This window comes from Nematostella vectensis, chromosome 9 (assembly GCF_932526225.1).
Source record: "Nematostella vectensis chromosome 9, jaNemVect1.1, whole genome shotgun sequence".
Taxonomy (NCBI): Eukaryota; Metazoa; Cnidaria; class Anthozoa; order Actiniaria; family Edwardsiidae; genus Nematostella; species Nematostella vectensis.
This window is the reverse complement of record NC_064042.1, coordinates 5,103,412-5,120,662: the sequence shown is the minus strand read 5'-3', so window position 1 is coordinate 5,120,662 and position 17,251 is coordinate 5,103,412. Positions and strand designations below refer to the sequence as shown.

Sequence of the window (17,251 nt, the reverse complement as noted above, 5' to 3'; positions counted from 1 at the left end):
TTCTCAACCCACTATAACAGGTTGACGCTCAACCTGCTACAACGTGTTGGCTTCTCAGGCCGGTACGCAGGATCTGAGTTATGGAATGATGACATACCAGAGCGATCTAGCTTATAGTTTTGTCTACAAATAGCACGTCTATTGAGTACGGAAAATGGACTTTCGGCCGTTGTGGGGGGACGCCCTCTTCCTAGGTACGGGCCTGCTTCTATCCGGTTGGTCAACCCGCTACAGCGGCTTACTTTTCTTGCTATTTTTGTGGTGGATGTCTAAATTTCCCGCGCTGGGTTTTTCGGGTGTAACGATTTGAAACTCTGCACAGTAGAAAGAAAGGTCTGATCACGGCTTGTCGTGAAAAGGCGTTAGATCAAAACGAGCAAAAACCTACTTAATCGAGAAATCCCTAAGGAAAATAATTAAAGGCCTTGTCTTGATAACGTACATTAGAAGCGACCGAAAAGGACGCTGGGTTCCCGAGCATGGCCCAGAGAGCCAGCCCTGTATTACTGAACATAGTTAAATCGACCGCAAAGGACGCTGGGTTCCCGAGCATGGCCCAGAGAGCCAGCCCTGTATTACTGAACATAGTTAAATCGACCGCAAAGGACGCTGGGTTAAATCAAACCGTGCACACAATGACATGACGAAAAAACATGACGTGACGCTTCAAAAAAGGCCATTTCACATCGAATAAGGCGGAGAATTTCTATGAGTACTTAGTAATTTATAGCAAACAAAATATCAAGTGCGACTTTTTTTTAAATTTATGCGACTTTTTGTAAAGTGTCATTGAAATTTGAGATTTTTGCCCCTAAGCTGATACACAGGGCAATGATGATCAAGGAAAAATTATCTTAAAAAGCCACAACCTGGTTAAGTGCACTTCGGCCTCACGATATTTGTATTTTAAAAATCAGTCCGAAATACAAGGAACCTATAGCCACTGAAGATATTGTGTCTTCTCTCTATATCTGAAATTGCGCGTTTTCCAGGTTTTTCCGTCATGTCGTACACAATCAAAAGCTTGAAAACAAACAATAATTATATAAAAACAAACAATTGAAAACAAACAATTGCTTATATAAATAATTATTTATTTTTTCCTTTTTTTTTGCAGACAATAATATTTGCATAGCAAAAGTCCTGTTCTCTTGTTTGGCTATTCAAAAAAAAAAAATTAGTGCGCCACTAAATCCGTTTGATCATGGTATGTTTGTCTCATGTCAACTAAATACAAAAATAAAATTGTCTTTCGTTCCATGATAAATTTTGATTATAAACATGATATACTGTACAATACTTGTAGTAGTTAATACGAATCAGTAAAAAAGGCCCAAATAGTCGTGTTCGTAAACCAGAGAATAAATACGATCCACCAAAAACTGGTATTCGAGTCTGCAGAGTCGAATACCAGTTCTTGGTTATTACCGGTAGTTAATAAATATAGTTAACTAATCCTCCCAGGGTGCTCGACACGTAGACGCTGAAGATAATAATAGAAATATGATTAAATGGACTTTAAGTGACCTATAAGTATGACTTAAGATGATAAACACGCCCAGTAACAAATTTGTGGCCATGAAAAAGAAGTCCATTTGATCATAGTTAATGATAGTTATGATTAAATCATATCTCAATTTAACAATAGTTATAAAATACGATAACTCTGATATTGGCTTTCTGTATAATAAATACACTGTCTGTACTGCCTTTTGTTTTTCACGATCGAAGTCGGAGGAGAGGTCCTGAAGTGGTGTCGATCCTAGAGAGACAACAGGAGTATTACAACATAACATCGTACTTACTACATAAGCTCATAAAAACCCCACAGAGACAACAGGAGTATTACAACATAACATCGTACTTACTACATAAGCTCATAAAAACCCCACAGAGACAACAGGAGTATTACAACATAACATCGTACTTACTACATAAGCTCATAAAAACCCCACAGAGACCACAGGAGTATTACAACATAACATCGTACTTACTACATAAGCTCATAAAAACCCCAAAGAGACAACAGGAGTATTACAACATAACATTGTACTTACTACATAAGCTCATAAAAACCCCACAGAGACAACAGGAGTATTACAACATAACATCGTACTTACTACATAAGCTCATAAAAACCCCAAAGAGACAACAGGAGTATTACAACATAACATTGTACTTACTACATAAGCTCATAAAAACCCCACAGAGACAACAGGAGTATTACAACATAACATCGTACTTGCTACATAAGCTCATAAAAACCCCAGTGACAACAGGAGTATTACAACATAACATCGTACTTACTACATAAGCTCATAAAAACCCCACAGAGACAACAGGAGTATTACAACATAACATCGTACTTACTACATAAGCTCATAAAAACCCCAAAGAGACAACAGGAGTGTTACAACATAACATCGTACTTACTACATAAGCTCATAAAAACCCCACAGAGACAACAGGAGTATTACAACATAACAACGTACTTACTACATTAGCTCATAAAAACCCCACAGAGACAACAGGAGTATTACAACATAACATCGTACTTACTACATAAGCTCATAAAAACCCCACAGAGACAACAGGAGTATTACAACAGAACATCGTACTTACTACATAAGCTCATAAAAACCCCACAGAGACAACAGGAGTATTACAACATAACATCGTACTTACTACATAAGCTCATAAAAACCCCACAGAGACAACAGGAGTATTACAACATAACATCGTACTTACTACATAAGCTCATAAAAACCCGACAGAGACAACAGGAGTATTACAACATAACATCGTACTTACTACATAAGCTCATAAAAACCCCAGTGACAACAGGAGTATTACAACATAACATCGTACTTACTACATAAGCTCATAAAAACCCCACAGAGACAACAGGAGTATTACAACATAACATCGTACTTACTACATAAGCTCATAAAAACCCCACAGAGACAACAGGAGTATTACAACATAACATCGTACTTACTACATAAGCTCATAAAAACCCCACAGAGACAACAGGAGTATTACAACATAACATCGTAGTTACTACATAAGCTCATAAAAACCCGACAGAGACAACAGGAGTATTACAACATAACATCGTACTTACTACATAAGCTCATAAAAACCCCAGTGACAACAGGAGTATTACAACATAACATCGTACTTACTACATAAGCTCATAAAAACCCCACAGAGACAACAGGAGTATTACAACATAACATCGTACTTACTACATAAGCTCATAAAAACCCCACAGAGACAACAGGAGTATTACAACATAACATCGTACTTACTACATAAGCTCATAAAAACCCCACAGAGACAACAGGAGTATTACAACATAACATCGTACTTACTACATTAGCTCATAAAAAACCCAAAGAGACAACAGGAGTATTACAACATAACATCGTACTTACTACATAAGCTCATAAAAACCCCACAGAGACAACAGGAGTATTACAACATAACATCGTACTTACTACATAAGCTCATAAAAACCCCAGTGACAACAGGAGTATTACAACATAACATCGTACTTACTACATAAGCTCATAAAAACCCCAGTGACAACAGGAGTATTACAACATAACATCGTACTTACTACATAAGCTCATAAAAACCCCACAGAGACAACAGGAGTATTACAACATAACATCGTACTTACTACATAAGCTCATAAAAACCCCACAGAGACAAAAGGAGTATTACAACATAACATCGTACTTACTACATAAGCTCATAAAAACCCCACAGAGACAACAGGAGTATTACAACAGAACATCGTACTTACTACATAAGCTCATAAAAACCCCACAGAGACAACAGGAGTATTACAACATAACATCGTACTTACTACATAAGCTCATAAAAACCCCACAGAGACAACAGGAGTATTACAACATAACATCGTACTTACTACATAAGCTCATAAAAACCCCACAGAGACAACAGGAGTATTACAACATAACATCGTACTTACTACATAAGCTCATAAAAACCCCAGTGACAACAGGAGTATTACAACATAACATCGTACTTACTACATAAGCTCATAAAAACCCCACAGAGACAACAGGAGTATTACAACATAACATCGTACTTACTACATAAGCTCATAAAAACCCGACAGAGACAACAGGAGTATTACAACATAACATCGTACTTACTACATAAGCTCATAAAAACCCCAGTGACAACAGGAGTATTACAACATAACATCGTACTTACTACATAAGCTCATAAAAACCCCACAGAGACAACAGGAGTATTACAACATAACATCGTACTTACTACATAAGCTCATAAAAACCCCACAGAGACAACAGGAGTATTACAACATAACATCGTACTTACTACATAAGCTCATAAAAACCCCACAGAGACAACAGGAGTATTACAACATAACATCGTACTTACTACATTAGCTCATAAAAAACCCAAAGAGACAACAGGAGTATTACAACATAACATCGTACTTACTACATAAGCTCATAAAAACCCCACAGAGACAACAGGAGTATTACAACATAACATCGTACTTACTACATAAGCTCATAAAAACCCCAGTGACAACAGAAGTATTACAACATAACATCGTACTTACTACATAAGCTCATAAAAACCCCAGTGACAACAGGAGTATTACAACATAACATCGTACTTACTACATAAGCTCATAAAAACCCCACAGAGACAACAGGAGTATTACAACATAACATCGTACTTACTACATAAGCTCATAAAAACCCCACAGAGACAAAAGGAGTATTACAACATAACATCGTACTTACTACATAAGCTCATAAAAACCCCACAGAGACAACAGGAGTATTACAACAGAACATCGTACTTACTACATAAGCTCATAAAAACCCCACAGAGACAACAGGAGTATTACAACATAACATCGTACTTACTACATAAGCTCATAAAAACCCCACAGAGACAACAGGAGTATTACAACATAACATCGTACTTACTACATAAGCTCATAAAAACCCGACAGAGACAACAGGAGTATTACAACATAACATCGTACTTACTACATAAGCTCATAAAAACCCCAGTGACAACAGGAGTATTACAACATAACATCGTACTTACTACATAAGCTCATAAAAACCCCACAGAGACAACAGGAGTATTACAACATAACATCGTACTTACTACATAAGCTCATAAAAACCCGACAGAGACAACAGGAGTATTACAACATAACATCGTACTTACTACATAAGCTCATAAAAACCCCAGTGACAACAGGAGTATTACAACATAACATCGTACTTACTACATAAGCTCATAAAAACCCCACAGAGACAACAGGAGTATTACAACATAACATCGTACTTACTACATAAGCTCATAAAAACCCCACAGAGACAACAGGAGTATTACAACATAACATCGTACTTACTACATAAGCTCATAAAAACCCCACAGAGACAACAGGAGTATTACAACATAACATCGTACTTACTACATTAGCTCATAAAAAACCCAAAGAGACAACAGGAGTATTACAACATAACATCGTACTTACTACATAAGCTCATAAAAACCCCACAGAGACAACAGGAGTATTACAACATAACATCGTACTTACTACATAAGCTCATAAAAACCCCAGTGACAACAGGAGTATTACAACATAACATCGTACTTACTACATAAGCTCATAAAAACCCCACAGAGACAACAGGAGTATTACAACATAACATCGTACTTACTACATAAGCTCATAAAAACCCCAGTGACAACAGGAGTATTACAACATAACATCGTACTTACTACATAAGCTCATAAAAACCCCACAGAGACAACAGGAGTATTACAACATAACATCGTACTTACTACATAAGCTCATAAAAACCCCACAGAGACAACAGGAGTATTACAACATAACATCGTACTTACTACATAAGCTCATAAAAACCCCACAGAGACAACAGGAGTATTACAACATAACATCGTACTTACTACATAAGCTCATAAAAACCCCACAGAGACAACAGGAGTATTACAACATAACATCGTACTTACTACATAAGCTCATAAAAACCCCAGTGACAACAGGAGTATTACAACATAACATCGTACTTACTACATAAGCTCATAAAAACCCCACAGAGACAACAGGAGTATTACAACATAACATCGTACTTACTACATAAGCTCATAAAAACCCCACAGAGACAACAGGAGTATTACAACATAACATCGTACTTACTACATAAGCTCATAAAAACCCCACAGAGACAACAGGAGTATTACAACATAACATCGTACTTACTACATTAGCTCATAAAAAACCCAAAGAGACAACAGGAGTATTACAACATAACATCGTACTTACTACATAAGCTCATAAAAACCCCACAGAGACAACAGGAGTATTACAACATAACATCGTACTTACTACATAAGCTCATAAAAACCCCAGTGACAACAGGAGTATTACAACATAACATCGTACTTACTACATAAGCTCATAAAAACCCCAGTGACAACAGGAGTATTACAACATAACATCGTACTTACTACATAAGCTCATAAAAACCCCACAGAGACAACAGGAGTATTACAACATAACATCGTACTTACTACATAAGCTCATAAAAACCCCACAGAGACAAAAGGAGTATTACAACATAACATCGTACTTACTACATAAGCTCATAAAAACCCTAAAGAGACAACAGGAGTATTACAACATAACTTCGTACTTACTACATAAGCTCATAAAAACCCAACAGAGACAACAGGAGTATTACAACATAACATCGTACTTACTACATAAGCTCATAAAAACCCCAGTGACAACAGGAGTATTACAACATAACATCGTACTTACTACATAAGCTCATAAAAACCCCACAGAGACAACAGGAGTATTACAACATAACATCGTACTTACTACATAAGCTCATAAAAACCCCACAGAGACAACAGGAGTATTACAACATAACATCGTACTTACTACATAAGCTCATAAAAACCCCACAGAGACAACAGGAGTATTACAACATAACATCGTACTTACTACATAAGCTCATAAAAACCCCACAGAGACAACAGGAGTATTACAACATAACATCGTACTTACTACATAAGCTCATAAAAACCCCACAGAGACAACAGGAGTATTACAACATAACATCGTACTTACTACATAAGCTCATAAAAACCCGACAGAGACAACAGGAGTATTACAACATAACATCGTACTTACTACATAAGCTCATAAAAACCCCAGTGACAACAGGAGTATTACAACATAACATCGTACTTACTACATAAGCTCATAAAAACCCCACAGAGACAACAGGAGTATTACAACATAACATCGTACTTACTACATAAGCTCATAAAAACCCCACAGAGACAACAGGAGTATTACAACATAACATCGTACTTACTACATAAGCTCATAAAAACCCCACAGAGACAACAGGATTATTACAACATAACATCGTACTTACTACATAAGCTCATAAAAACCCGACAGAGACAACAGGAGTATTACAACATAACATCGTACTTACTACATAAGCTCATAAAAACCCCAGTGACAACAGGAGTATTACAACATAACATCGTACTTACTACATAAGCTCATAAAAACCCCACAGAGACAACAGGAGTATTACAACATAACATCGTACTTACTACATAAGCTCATAAAAACCCCACAGAGACAACAGGAGTATTACAACATAACATCGTACTTACTACATAAGCTCATAAAAACCCCACAGAGACAACAGGAGTATTACAACATAACATCGTACTTACTACATTAGCTCATAAAAAACCCAAAGAGACAACAGGAGTATTACAACATAACATCGTACTTACTACATAAGCTCATAAAAACCCCACAGAGACAACAGGAGTATTACAACATAACATCGTACTTACTACATAAGCTCATAAAAACCCCAGTGACAACAGGAGTATTACAACATAACATCGTACTTACTACATAAGCTCATAAAAACCCCAGTGACAACAGGAGTATTACAACATAACATCGTACTTACTACATAAGCTCATAAAAACCCCACAGAGACAACAGGAGTATTACAACATAACATCGTACTTACTACATAAGCTCATAAAAACCCCACAGAGACAAAAGGAGTATTACAACATAACATCGTACTTACTACATAAGCTCATAAAAACCCTAAAGAGACAACAGGAGTATTACAACATAACATCGTACTTACTACATAAGCTCATAAAAACCCAACAGAGACAACAGGAGTATTACAACATAACATCGTACTTACTACATAAGCTCATAAAAACCCCAAAGAGACAAAAGGAGTATTACAACATAACATCGTACTTACTACATAAGCTCATAAAAACCCTAAAGAGACAACAGGAGTATTACAACATAACATCGTACTTACTACATAAGCTCATAAAAACCCAACAGAGACAACAGGAGTATTACAACATAACATCGTACTTACTACATAAGCTCATAAAAACCCAACAGTGACAACAGGAGTATTAGAACATAACATCGTACTTACTACATAAGCTCATAAAAACCCCAAAGAGACAAAAGGAGTATTACAACATAACATCGTACTTACTACATAAGCTCATAAAAACCCCAGTGACAACAGGTTTATTACAACATAACATCGTACTTACTACATAAGCTCATAAAAACCCCACAGAGACAACAGGAGTATTACAACATAACATCGTACTTACTACATAAGCTCATAAAAACCCCAGTGACAACAGGAGTATTACAACATAACATCGTACTTACTACATAAGCTCATAAAAACCCCACAGAGACAACAGGAGTATTACAACATAACATCGTACTTACTACATAAGCTCATAAAAACCCCAGTGACAACAGGAGTATTACAACATAACATCGTACTTACTACATAAGCTCATAAAAACCCCACAGAGACAACAGGAGTATTACAACATAACATCGTACTTACTACATAAGCTCATAAAAACCCCAGTGACAACAGGAGTATTACAACATAACATCGTACTTACTACATAAGCTCATAAAAACCCCACAGAGACAACAGGAGTATTACAACATAACATCGTACTTACTACATAAGCTCATAAAAACCCCAGTGACAACAGGAGTATTACAACATAACATCGTACTTACTACATAAGCTCATAAAAACCCCAGTGACAACAGGAGTATTACAACATAACATCGTAATTACTACATAAGCTCATAAAAACCCCACAGAGACAACAGGAGTATTACAACATAACATCGTACTTACTACATAAGCTCATAAAAACCCCACAGAGACAACAGGAGTGTTACAACATAACATCGTACTTACTACATAAGCTCATAAAAACCCCAGTGACAACAGGAGTATTACAACATAACATCGTACTTACTACATAAGCTCATAAAAACCCCAGTGACAACAGGAGTATTACAACATAACATCGTACTTACTACATAAGCTCATAAAAACCCCAGTGACAACAGGAGTATTACAACATAACATCGTACTTACTACATAAGCTCATAAAAACCCCACAGTGACAACAGGAGTATTACAACATAACATCGTACTTACTACATAAGCTCATAAAAACCCCACAGAGACAACAGGAGTGTTACAACATAACATCGTACTTACTACATAAGCTCATAAAAACCCCACAGAGACAACAGGAGTATTACAACATAACATCGTACTTACTACATAAGCTCATAAAAACCCCACAGAGACAACAGGAGTATTACAACATAACATCGTACTTACTACATAAGCTCATAAAAACCCCACAGAGACAACAGGAGTATTACAACATAACATCGTACTTACTACATAAGCTCATAAAAACCCCAGTGACAACAGGAGTATTACAACATAACATCGTACTTACTACATAAGCTCATAAAAACCCCACAGAGACAACAGGAGTATTACAACATAACATCGTACTTACTACATAAGCTCATAAAAACCCCACAGAGACAACAGGAGTATTACAACATAACATCGTACTTACTACATAAGCTCATAAAAACCCCAGTGACAACAGGAGTATTACAACATAACATCGTACTTACTACATAAGCTCATAAAAACCCCACAGAGACAACAGGAGTATTACAACATAACATCGTACTTACTACATAAGCTCATAAAAACCCCACAGTGACAACAGGAGTATTACAACATAACATCGTACTTGCTACATAAGCTCATAAAAACCCCATGCAAACAGCTGGCACTGATATGCTCGGTTGACAACAAGACAGAGGAAATGTTGAAGAATAACTGTCCAGCACTTCCCAATACGACGTTTAAACATCGCCAGCCTTTGCAGGGCTTCGGGCTTAAATACTTCTAAGACCGGTCATGTAAGAGATACATGTTTTTTAAATATTTCAAAGTTTTACCCCACAAAACATAATACTCATCAAATATTGTAGTTGTGGCACAAATATGTTTCTCCGATAGCTAGGGACGTGTCATTATTTAGCGGGGGGAGGGGGGAGCTCTGATTTTTTTGGGGAGGGTCCTAATTTTTTTCACATCTCCACATTTCTTAGGGGAGGGTCATAATTTTGTTAACAAATATTTTGTGTGGAATTTTTCTTTGCTCCATCACATAAACCTCAACATGGAATTTTTTTCACATCTCCACATTTCTTAGGGGAGGGTCATAATTTTGTTAACAAATATTTTGTGTGGAATTTTTCTTTGCTCCATCACATAAACCTCAGCATGGAACTCATTAATCTGCACAGTACTGTCTCCTATAGTTGTGTCACTTTACGAGTCAACCATTAACTGGCCGTGCAATTAACATGTATAATTTCTTAGCATCATATTATAAAACTCATCGTCAGATAAATGCTGTTGAAGGGCATGGAGTAGGATCTATAAAAATATGGTCCAATGTCATCCGGTGACTCTGATAAGTCACTTAAATGGCCGAGGTTAGGTAACTATTTTCTTCATTGCCATCGGTCCATTTAGAAGCTATCAGAAGATTTCACCACATTGGATTGATGCAACACAGACGAAGAACGGGAAAACAATAGAACGATGAGGGTAATCTAGCCAATCATTTACGAGCGGACTTCTACACTTCTCTTACCATCGTGATCTAAAGGCCAATGACAGGCGCGTACACAGGGGGTGGGGTGCGCATCACCCCTTTGGCGGCCAAAAAGTGGGACATTTCTTATTATATGATACCTATGACTGTGCAGCCCCCCTTCAGCCAATCCTGGGTACGCGCCTGCATGTGTTCGAGAAAAGAAAGAGGAAGGAGCCAAGGAGGAGGCTGAGAGAGAAAGAAAGCTTGAAAAAGTACGACAACTCATGACTAGATACACCCAAATAGAGGGTGTCCTATGTCGGTCCTTGATCTATACATAGAGAAAGAGAAGCTCAACTGCTAGGGTGTTGAAGGACGATCAAGTCGGTGCCATCGCCTCTGCACGGAGGACTGTAGAGAACTCTAGGAACGTAGCGCCCAAAAAAATGATAGTGGCCATTCAGAGGAGGTAAAGTAGGAGGATAAGGTGCTTGTTATACATAATATTGTTAGTAACGATAAGGGGAGTTGTTCATTAGATGCATTGACAATGAGTCGGAGGCTGATGGGGAAGACGGTAAGTCGGAGAGTTTCAGGGGTGAAAGGGAAAATAGTGTAGGAGAAGCTGATAATTCGGAGAGTGATGACTGATATAACTCGGAGAGTGACAGAGGAGACGCTCCCATAAAAAAAAAAAACTAGGTCCGGATGGATTTGCAGTACTTAAAGGGGCCGTTAATTGTACAAATGACATTTACAGGAATGAAAAGTGCAAAATGAATAGAAAGTTCATGACAGGCATGTTTCACAATGTGTGTGACACTTCATATGGTTGAGCACAACCAGAACTTCTACATCCTTTTTACTTCGTCATATGCCGTTATATGTAGTAATATTTATATGTCGCTTTATTTAAGTAAAAGACCCCAAGAATAGGCTGTTTAAGGCAAGGGGTGCATACACTAGACTGAGAAAAAATGTGTAGCTTTGAGAAGATCAAGAGAAGAATGAAGATGAAGTTGTACCAGGCACACTGGTACCCAAAGTTTTGTTATGCGGTTTTGAGACCTAGAAGACCTGGAAGGGAGATAATGCTGGACGTTTTCCAACTTAAATACTCAACATTGGCTGGATAGATCACATCAAGAATGAAAAGTCCTTAATGTGCTTAGACAAGATCTTGAATGTCTTTGTAATGTAGCCATGACATGGGCACCCAACGAAAAAAGAAAGCGAGAAAGAGCTAAAACTATACTGATCCCGGGACAAGAAAAAATTTCGAGCAGTCCCCGAAATTAGCCCCAAGGAATTGATGTAATGGACTAAGGGAACGCGGAAGAAATGACTTGCAATTCTAAGCATAATATAGGGTCAAAGCAAATGAATGATTAAAGAACGTGACTTAAAAAAGCTACGAATTCCAATATGATAACTAATCACAAACTAATTACAATGTCAAAGCGTCTGATCTGTGATGAATTTATAAGACAAAGCCCATAAACAGGGTCCAAAACCAGAGACCTAGCAAGGGGTGCCCTTCTTCCTTCCAGCAGCCAAAAATACAGTAAATGTATGGGATATTTCTTACAATACAGGAGAAAATGTCTTATATGGGCCTTTTTGGACCCCTTCCTGTTAAAAATGGCTATGCCCCTGAAAACAAAGACACAACTTTTATTTGCTAAAGGAATAAAGAATACAAAATTAACGTCGCTCAAAATAGCCAAAAATCTTTTCATTCACACTCTAAACATTAGCACTTCTGACCCATGGACGTTATAAACCTCGTTTTCGGTAAACATATCACCCCTAAATATCTATATTCATTTGACAACCAAACATATTTTTCCATAAATTTCATGTTTACACGAGCGTTTATTACAGACAAATGTGTGTGAATTTTTTTGTATGGGGGGTCCCATATTTTTACCCTATGGCTGGAGGACGGCCCTATTTTTTCCCGTCAATTTAAAAAATATCAAATTCCCTCCCCCCCTGCTAAATAATAACACATCCCTTAATTAGGAAACATTTTTGAACCGCTGGCTACAAAATATGTTGCTTGCTACATGTATTTCGGTGTGGCTGAACAAGGAGACATAAAGGAAAAATGACACGTCCCTTAAGAAACATTTTTGAACCGCTGGCTACAATATTTGTTGCTTGCTACATGTATTTTGGTGTGGCTGAACAAGGAGACATAAAGGAAAAATGACACGTCCCTTAAGAAACATTTTTGAACCGCTGGCTACAATATTTGTTGCTTGCTACATGTATTTTGGTGTGGCTGAACAAGGAGACATAAAGGAAAAATGACACGTCTCTTAAGAAACATTTTTGAACCGCTGGCTACAAAATTTGTTGCTTGCAACATGTGTTTTGGTGTGGCTGAACAAGGAGACATAAAGGAAAAATGACACGTCCCTTAAGAAACATTTTTGAACCGCATGTGTATGCTTTGCTACATGTATTTTGGTGTGGTTGAACAAGGAGACATAAAGGAAAAATGACACGTCCCTTAATAAGAAACATTTTTGAACCGCTGGCTACAAAATTTGTTGCTTGCAACATGTATTTTGGTGTGGCTGAACAAGGAGACATAAAGGAAAAATGACACGTCCCTTAATAAGAAACATTTTTGAACCGCTGGCTACAAAATTTGTTGCTTGCAACATGTATTTTGGTGTGGCTGAACAAGGAGACATAAAGGAAAATGACACGTCCCTTAAGAAACATTTTTGAACCGCATGTATGCTTTGCTACATGTATTTTGGTGTGGTTGAACAAGGAGACATAAAGGAAAAATGTGTCATGCTACCTGTTGTTTAATTGCCCCTATGGCTAATTTATAATTCATTTTAGTAAGTTGGAATAGTGATGTATGAATTAGTTTTATAAGAATTGGTATCATAGTTGAATTTCGTGGGCATTGATTCGTGTTCACACGCAACAACTCTATACATTATAATTTCTATATAGTTTATAGGATTGAGGAATTGCATAATTATACAGTTAGTAGACACATTCGTATACATACCTTTGTACTAGCTCCGCTCCAATGATATCATAAATATGATACTTAACCCCAAGCTTTGAGTGTGTACTCAGATTACGTGATTCCAGCTCCTGTCGATCAAACCAAAATCACGATAATTACAAATGCTTGATTTCAGTACATAGCACCTTTTTTAGAAACTTCAACCATGGGAATGGAAACCCCCACAGGCCAGGGGGAGGGAGGTATGCAGCTTGCAAACATATTTTCTTAGATAGAAAACTAATGAAAACCCAAGGATTCCAGCAGAAGATCGACAAGGGCAAATTCAAGTAATAATTCTTTTACCAAAAGGTTTCACGAGCAACCACACACCTTCTGTAACATTTCTTTGTATTTTGTGTTCTTTATAGTTCTTATTACTGCTTTTCTTCCTAAGGAAAACAGGAATATTAGCCACAACACAGTTCATAGAATTAATCCCCCCTTTGTCTTAATTATTATTATTAAAACCAACCTTTGGAGAAGCTTTTCATAAAGTGACCTGCCCCTGGTATACTGAGCCACCAGCTACCAACATCCCTCACGGCCAAGGCTCCCAAGTTTATTAATTGTCTGAAGACAGAGATAAGATACTGTAACTTGTATAGGTGGTAATGGTGATGATAATTGTAATGATGATAATGTTGGTTGTGATAAAAATATTGGTGGTGAAGATGATTATGACGATGATGGTTGTGCTTATGGTTGTTGAGATAATGATGACAATCGTAATGCTGCTGATGATGATAATATAGTGGTGATTATTATGATGATGATGATAAAAAATTTAATGGTTGTGATGATGTTGTTGATGATGATGATGATTGTAAAGGATATGATGATGGTGATGATAATGATGTGTGTAGGGGAAAAGGTATTCTCAGCCTTCTGCGTTTGGCGGTCACGAAAGTACTCAAATCCTCCTACAAATGCCTTTGGAGCACTTTCACAACTGACAAACTCTGACAGCTGCAAGGAAGACTAGTGAAAAAGAGGGTTGTGGGAGAGAGGCACAGGTCCCTCTAGCCATGCTAGTCATGACTCTGCATAAGGTTGAATTGACATTATTTTTAGGGGGTACTCCTAAAAGTCAACTTACGTGATCTCTTCTTCAGTAAGACTATGGTTTTCTGATAATGTCTTTCTACTAAAGCTGACATCAACACAGCTTGGCAACACGTTGGCTATGAATTTTTCTGTTAAAAAGACATACTTATTGGTCAGTAGAGCTTTCATGTCCATATTATCACATAAACAACGAGTTATGCACACTCTAATGTGTCATATGTCTTATACTAGACTTGAATGCCTGAAGGGGCAAAATATTCTAACTGTCCTAGTACCTGCAGAATTTGTTGTGTTATTGGTCATCTTGGATCTCAGATGTGAAATATAATCACTTGTTAGCATAACAGCAAACTCATCCGATCCAGTCACCAACTTGAATAGACGGACCTCATTAGTCTCCCACATCTTATTCTAACAAGAAAAAGAAATTGTCAGAGATACAGTAATACAGAGAGAAACTTGTTATATCGCATTTTAGTATCCGCTCACATACAATCACGGATCTTGCAATTTGATTGGCTCCCGTACTCACTATCTATAGAGCCATTGACAGTGAGTAGCGAAAATTTATTACTGAGAATTAATAAATTCGCCATTTATTTGAAGGTAGTATGTGAGTGGATTTACACTAAAACAATTAGACTACTTGTTCTCGTATATCATTTGGGTATATTTGATGACATTATGCTTCTAAATTAGGCCTTAATGGCAGGTACATGCCCATTCCCTTAGGGATACCACACTCACCAGCTGCCTATCAACTGTGGTTTTGTCATTGACGACACAGTACAGTTGGTGCTTCAGCAGTATTGGAGGGACTTGACCATTGAATGCTTGGACTGGGAATAGTGACTTGAGGAAGAGAAGTGCGGCTTTAGTGTCATTTGGTATTTCTATTAGATCTGTTGAAAAATACAACATTTTTGGTTAAATGAGCAAGGTGACTTCAAGTGCATACAATATACTCTTCTATATTTTACTTTGGCATGGGGAAGTGGTGACAATTTATATACAAATCCCAAAAAAATTTTTTGGGGTAAGATTCAAACTCCAAAAATTTCTCTCATAATGATAACAAAAATATATTATATGATATGAATTCACACTGGATTATAATGTGCTGTTGTGGCTAATTGATTTTTCATCGCATCTACCTTGTAAAGGGTGGGTGAAGTAGTTGTGACTTAATGTGATCCTTTCCCTTTCTAAGAATCCCCACTTATCGTGTGTCAAAGACAAGACTGAAAAACTTTTAAATCCATGAGGACCCACCCCCTGATAGGTTAAACAAGTAGAAAGCGGTGCCTGCTCTTTTCTCCTCCATCTCTCTATCCCTCTCCACCCTTATCCTTACTCTTCAACTAATACCTAGAATATGTCTCTGGCGTCCTCAAGGGAGTTCTCAGACACTTGAATGAGGGGGAGGGGGTAACTTTTTTTGGGGGGGAGGGGGGCAAGGGGGGGGCAAGGAGGTGAAAAAATATGGTACACAGATGTGCTCGGGATATCTATGAAAGGAGGTTTTCTTCTTGATCTACTGCAACCTTTCTCTCTGGTCCTCGGTTCTCGAAGAGTTAAAAATGTATTGTTGTGAATTATTTCAGCAGGATGATCGATACATTGAGCTAGAAGGGCACAGTTCAAACCTGTTTCTTTGTCCTCGTCTTTATCATCTCGGCTACCGGTGGCTTTTACAACTCGCCGCTTTCTTGATGGAAACACATTAGGGAATGACCCTTGCCGCTTTAGACTCATCTATAAACACTTAGCGAAAAGCCTGTCAAACGACTACAGCGCGAATAAAATTAACGGGACATTTTTGTGAAGATTCACATGGAATTTTTTTGAAGAAATTTCACACCTCGCGCGAAATAAACACTAGAACCCAGTCTATTCAAATGGGTGATACCGCTGAAAATCACCTGTTCTTTTAACAAAATTACTAGTAAAGAAATATATATATATATATATAATGAATTAGAATATTATTTATTAGAAAGCAACTTATAATGCATATCAACAAATATTTATTTCTCTTTTGAATCT

The 17,251-nt window shown here is 37.3% G+C and overlaps 1 protein-coding gene and 1 long non-coding RNA gene across 2 annotated transcripts; both read right to left on the bottom strand.

Annotated features, from left to right (window-relative positions):
• Positions 1–1,077: 1,077 nt before the first annotated feature.
• Positions 1,078–17,081, bottom strand: LOC116617520 (serine/threonine-protein kinase 19). Its single transcript, XM_032380239.2, has 8 exons — positions 16,852–17,081; positions 15,953–16,107; positions 15,481–15,616; positions 15,237–15,333; positions 14,613–14,710; positions 14,471–14,529; positions 14,138–14,226; positions 1,078–1,762 (listed from the first exon to the last, which is right to left on the bottom strand). The coding sequence occupies exons 1-8, from the start codon at positions 16,958–16,960 to the stop codon at positions 1,720–1,722; spliced, it is 786 nt and encodes a 261-aa protein (XP_032236130.1). The 5' UTR covers positions 16,961–17,081; the 3' UTR covers positions 1,078–1,719.
• Positions 10,453–14,127, bottom strand: LOC125572401. Its single transcript, XR_007313815.1, has 2 exons — positions 10,776–14,127; positions 10,453–10,671 (listed from the first exon to the last, which is right to left on the bottom strand). It is a non-coding gene; the product is annotated as an uncharacterized LOC125572401 (long non-coding RNA).
• Positions 17,082–17,251: the final 170 nt, after the last annotated feature.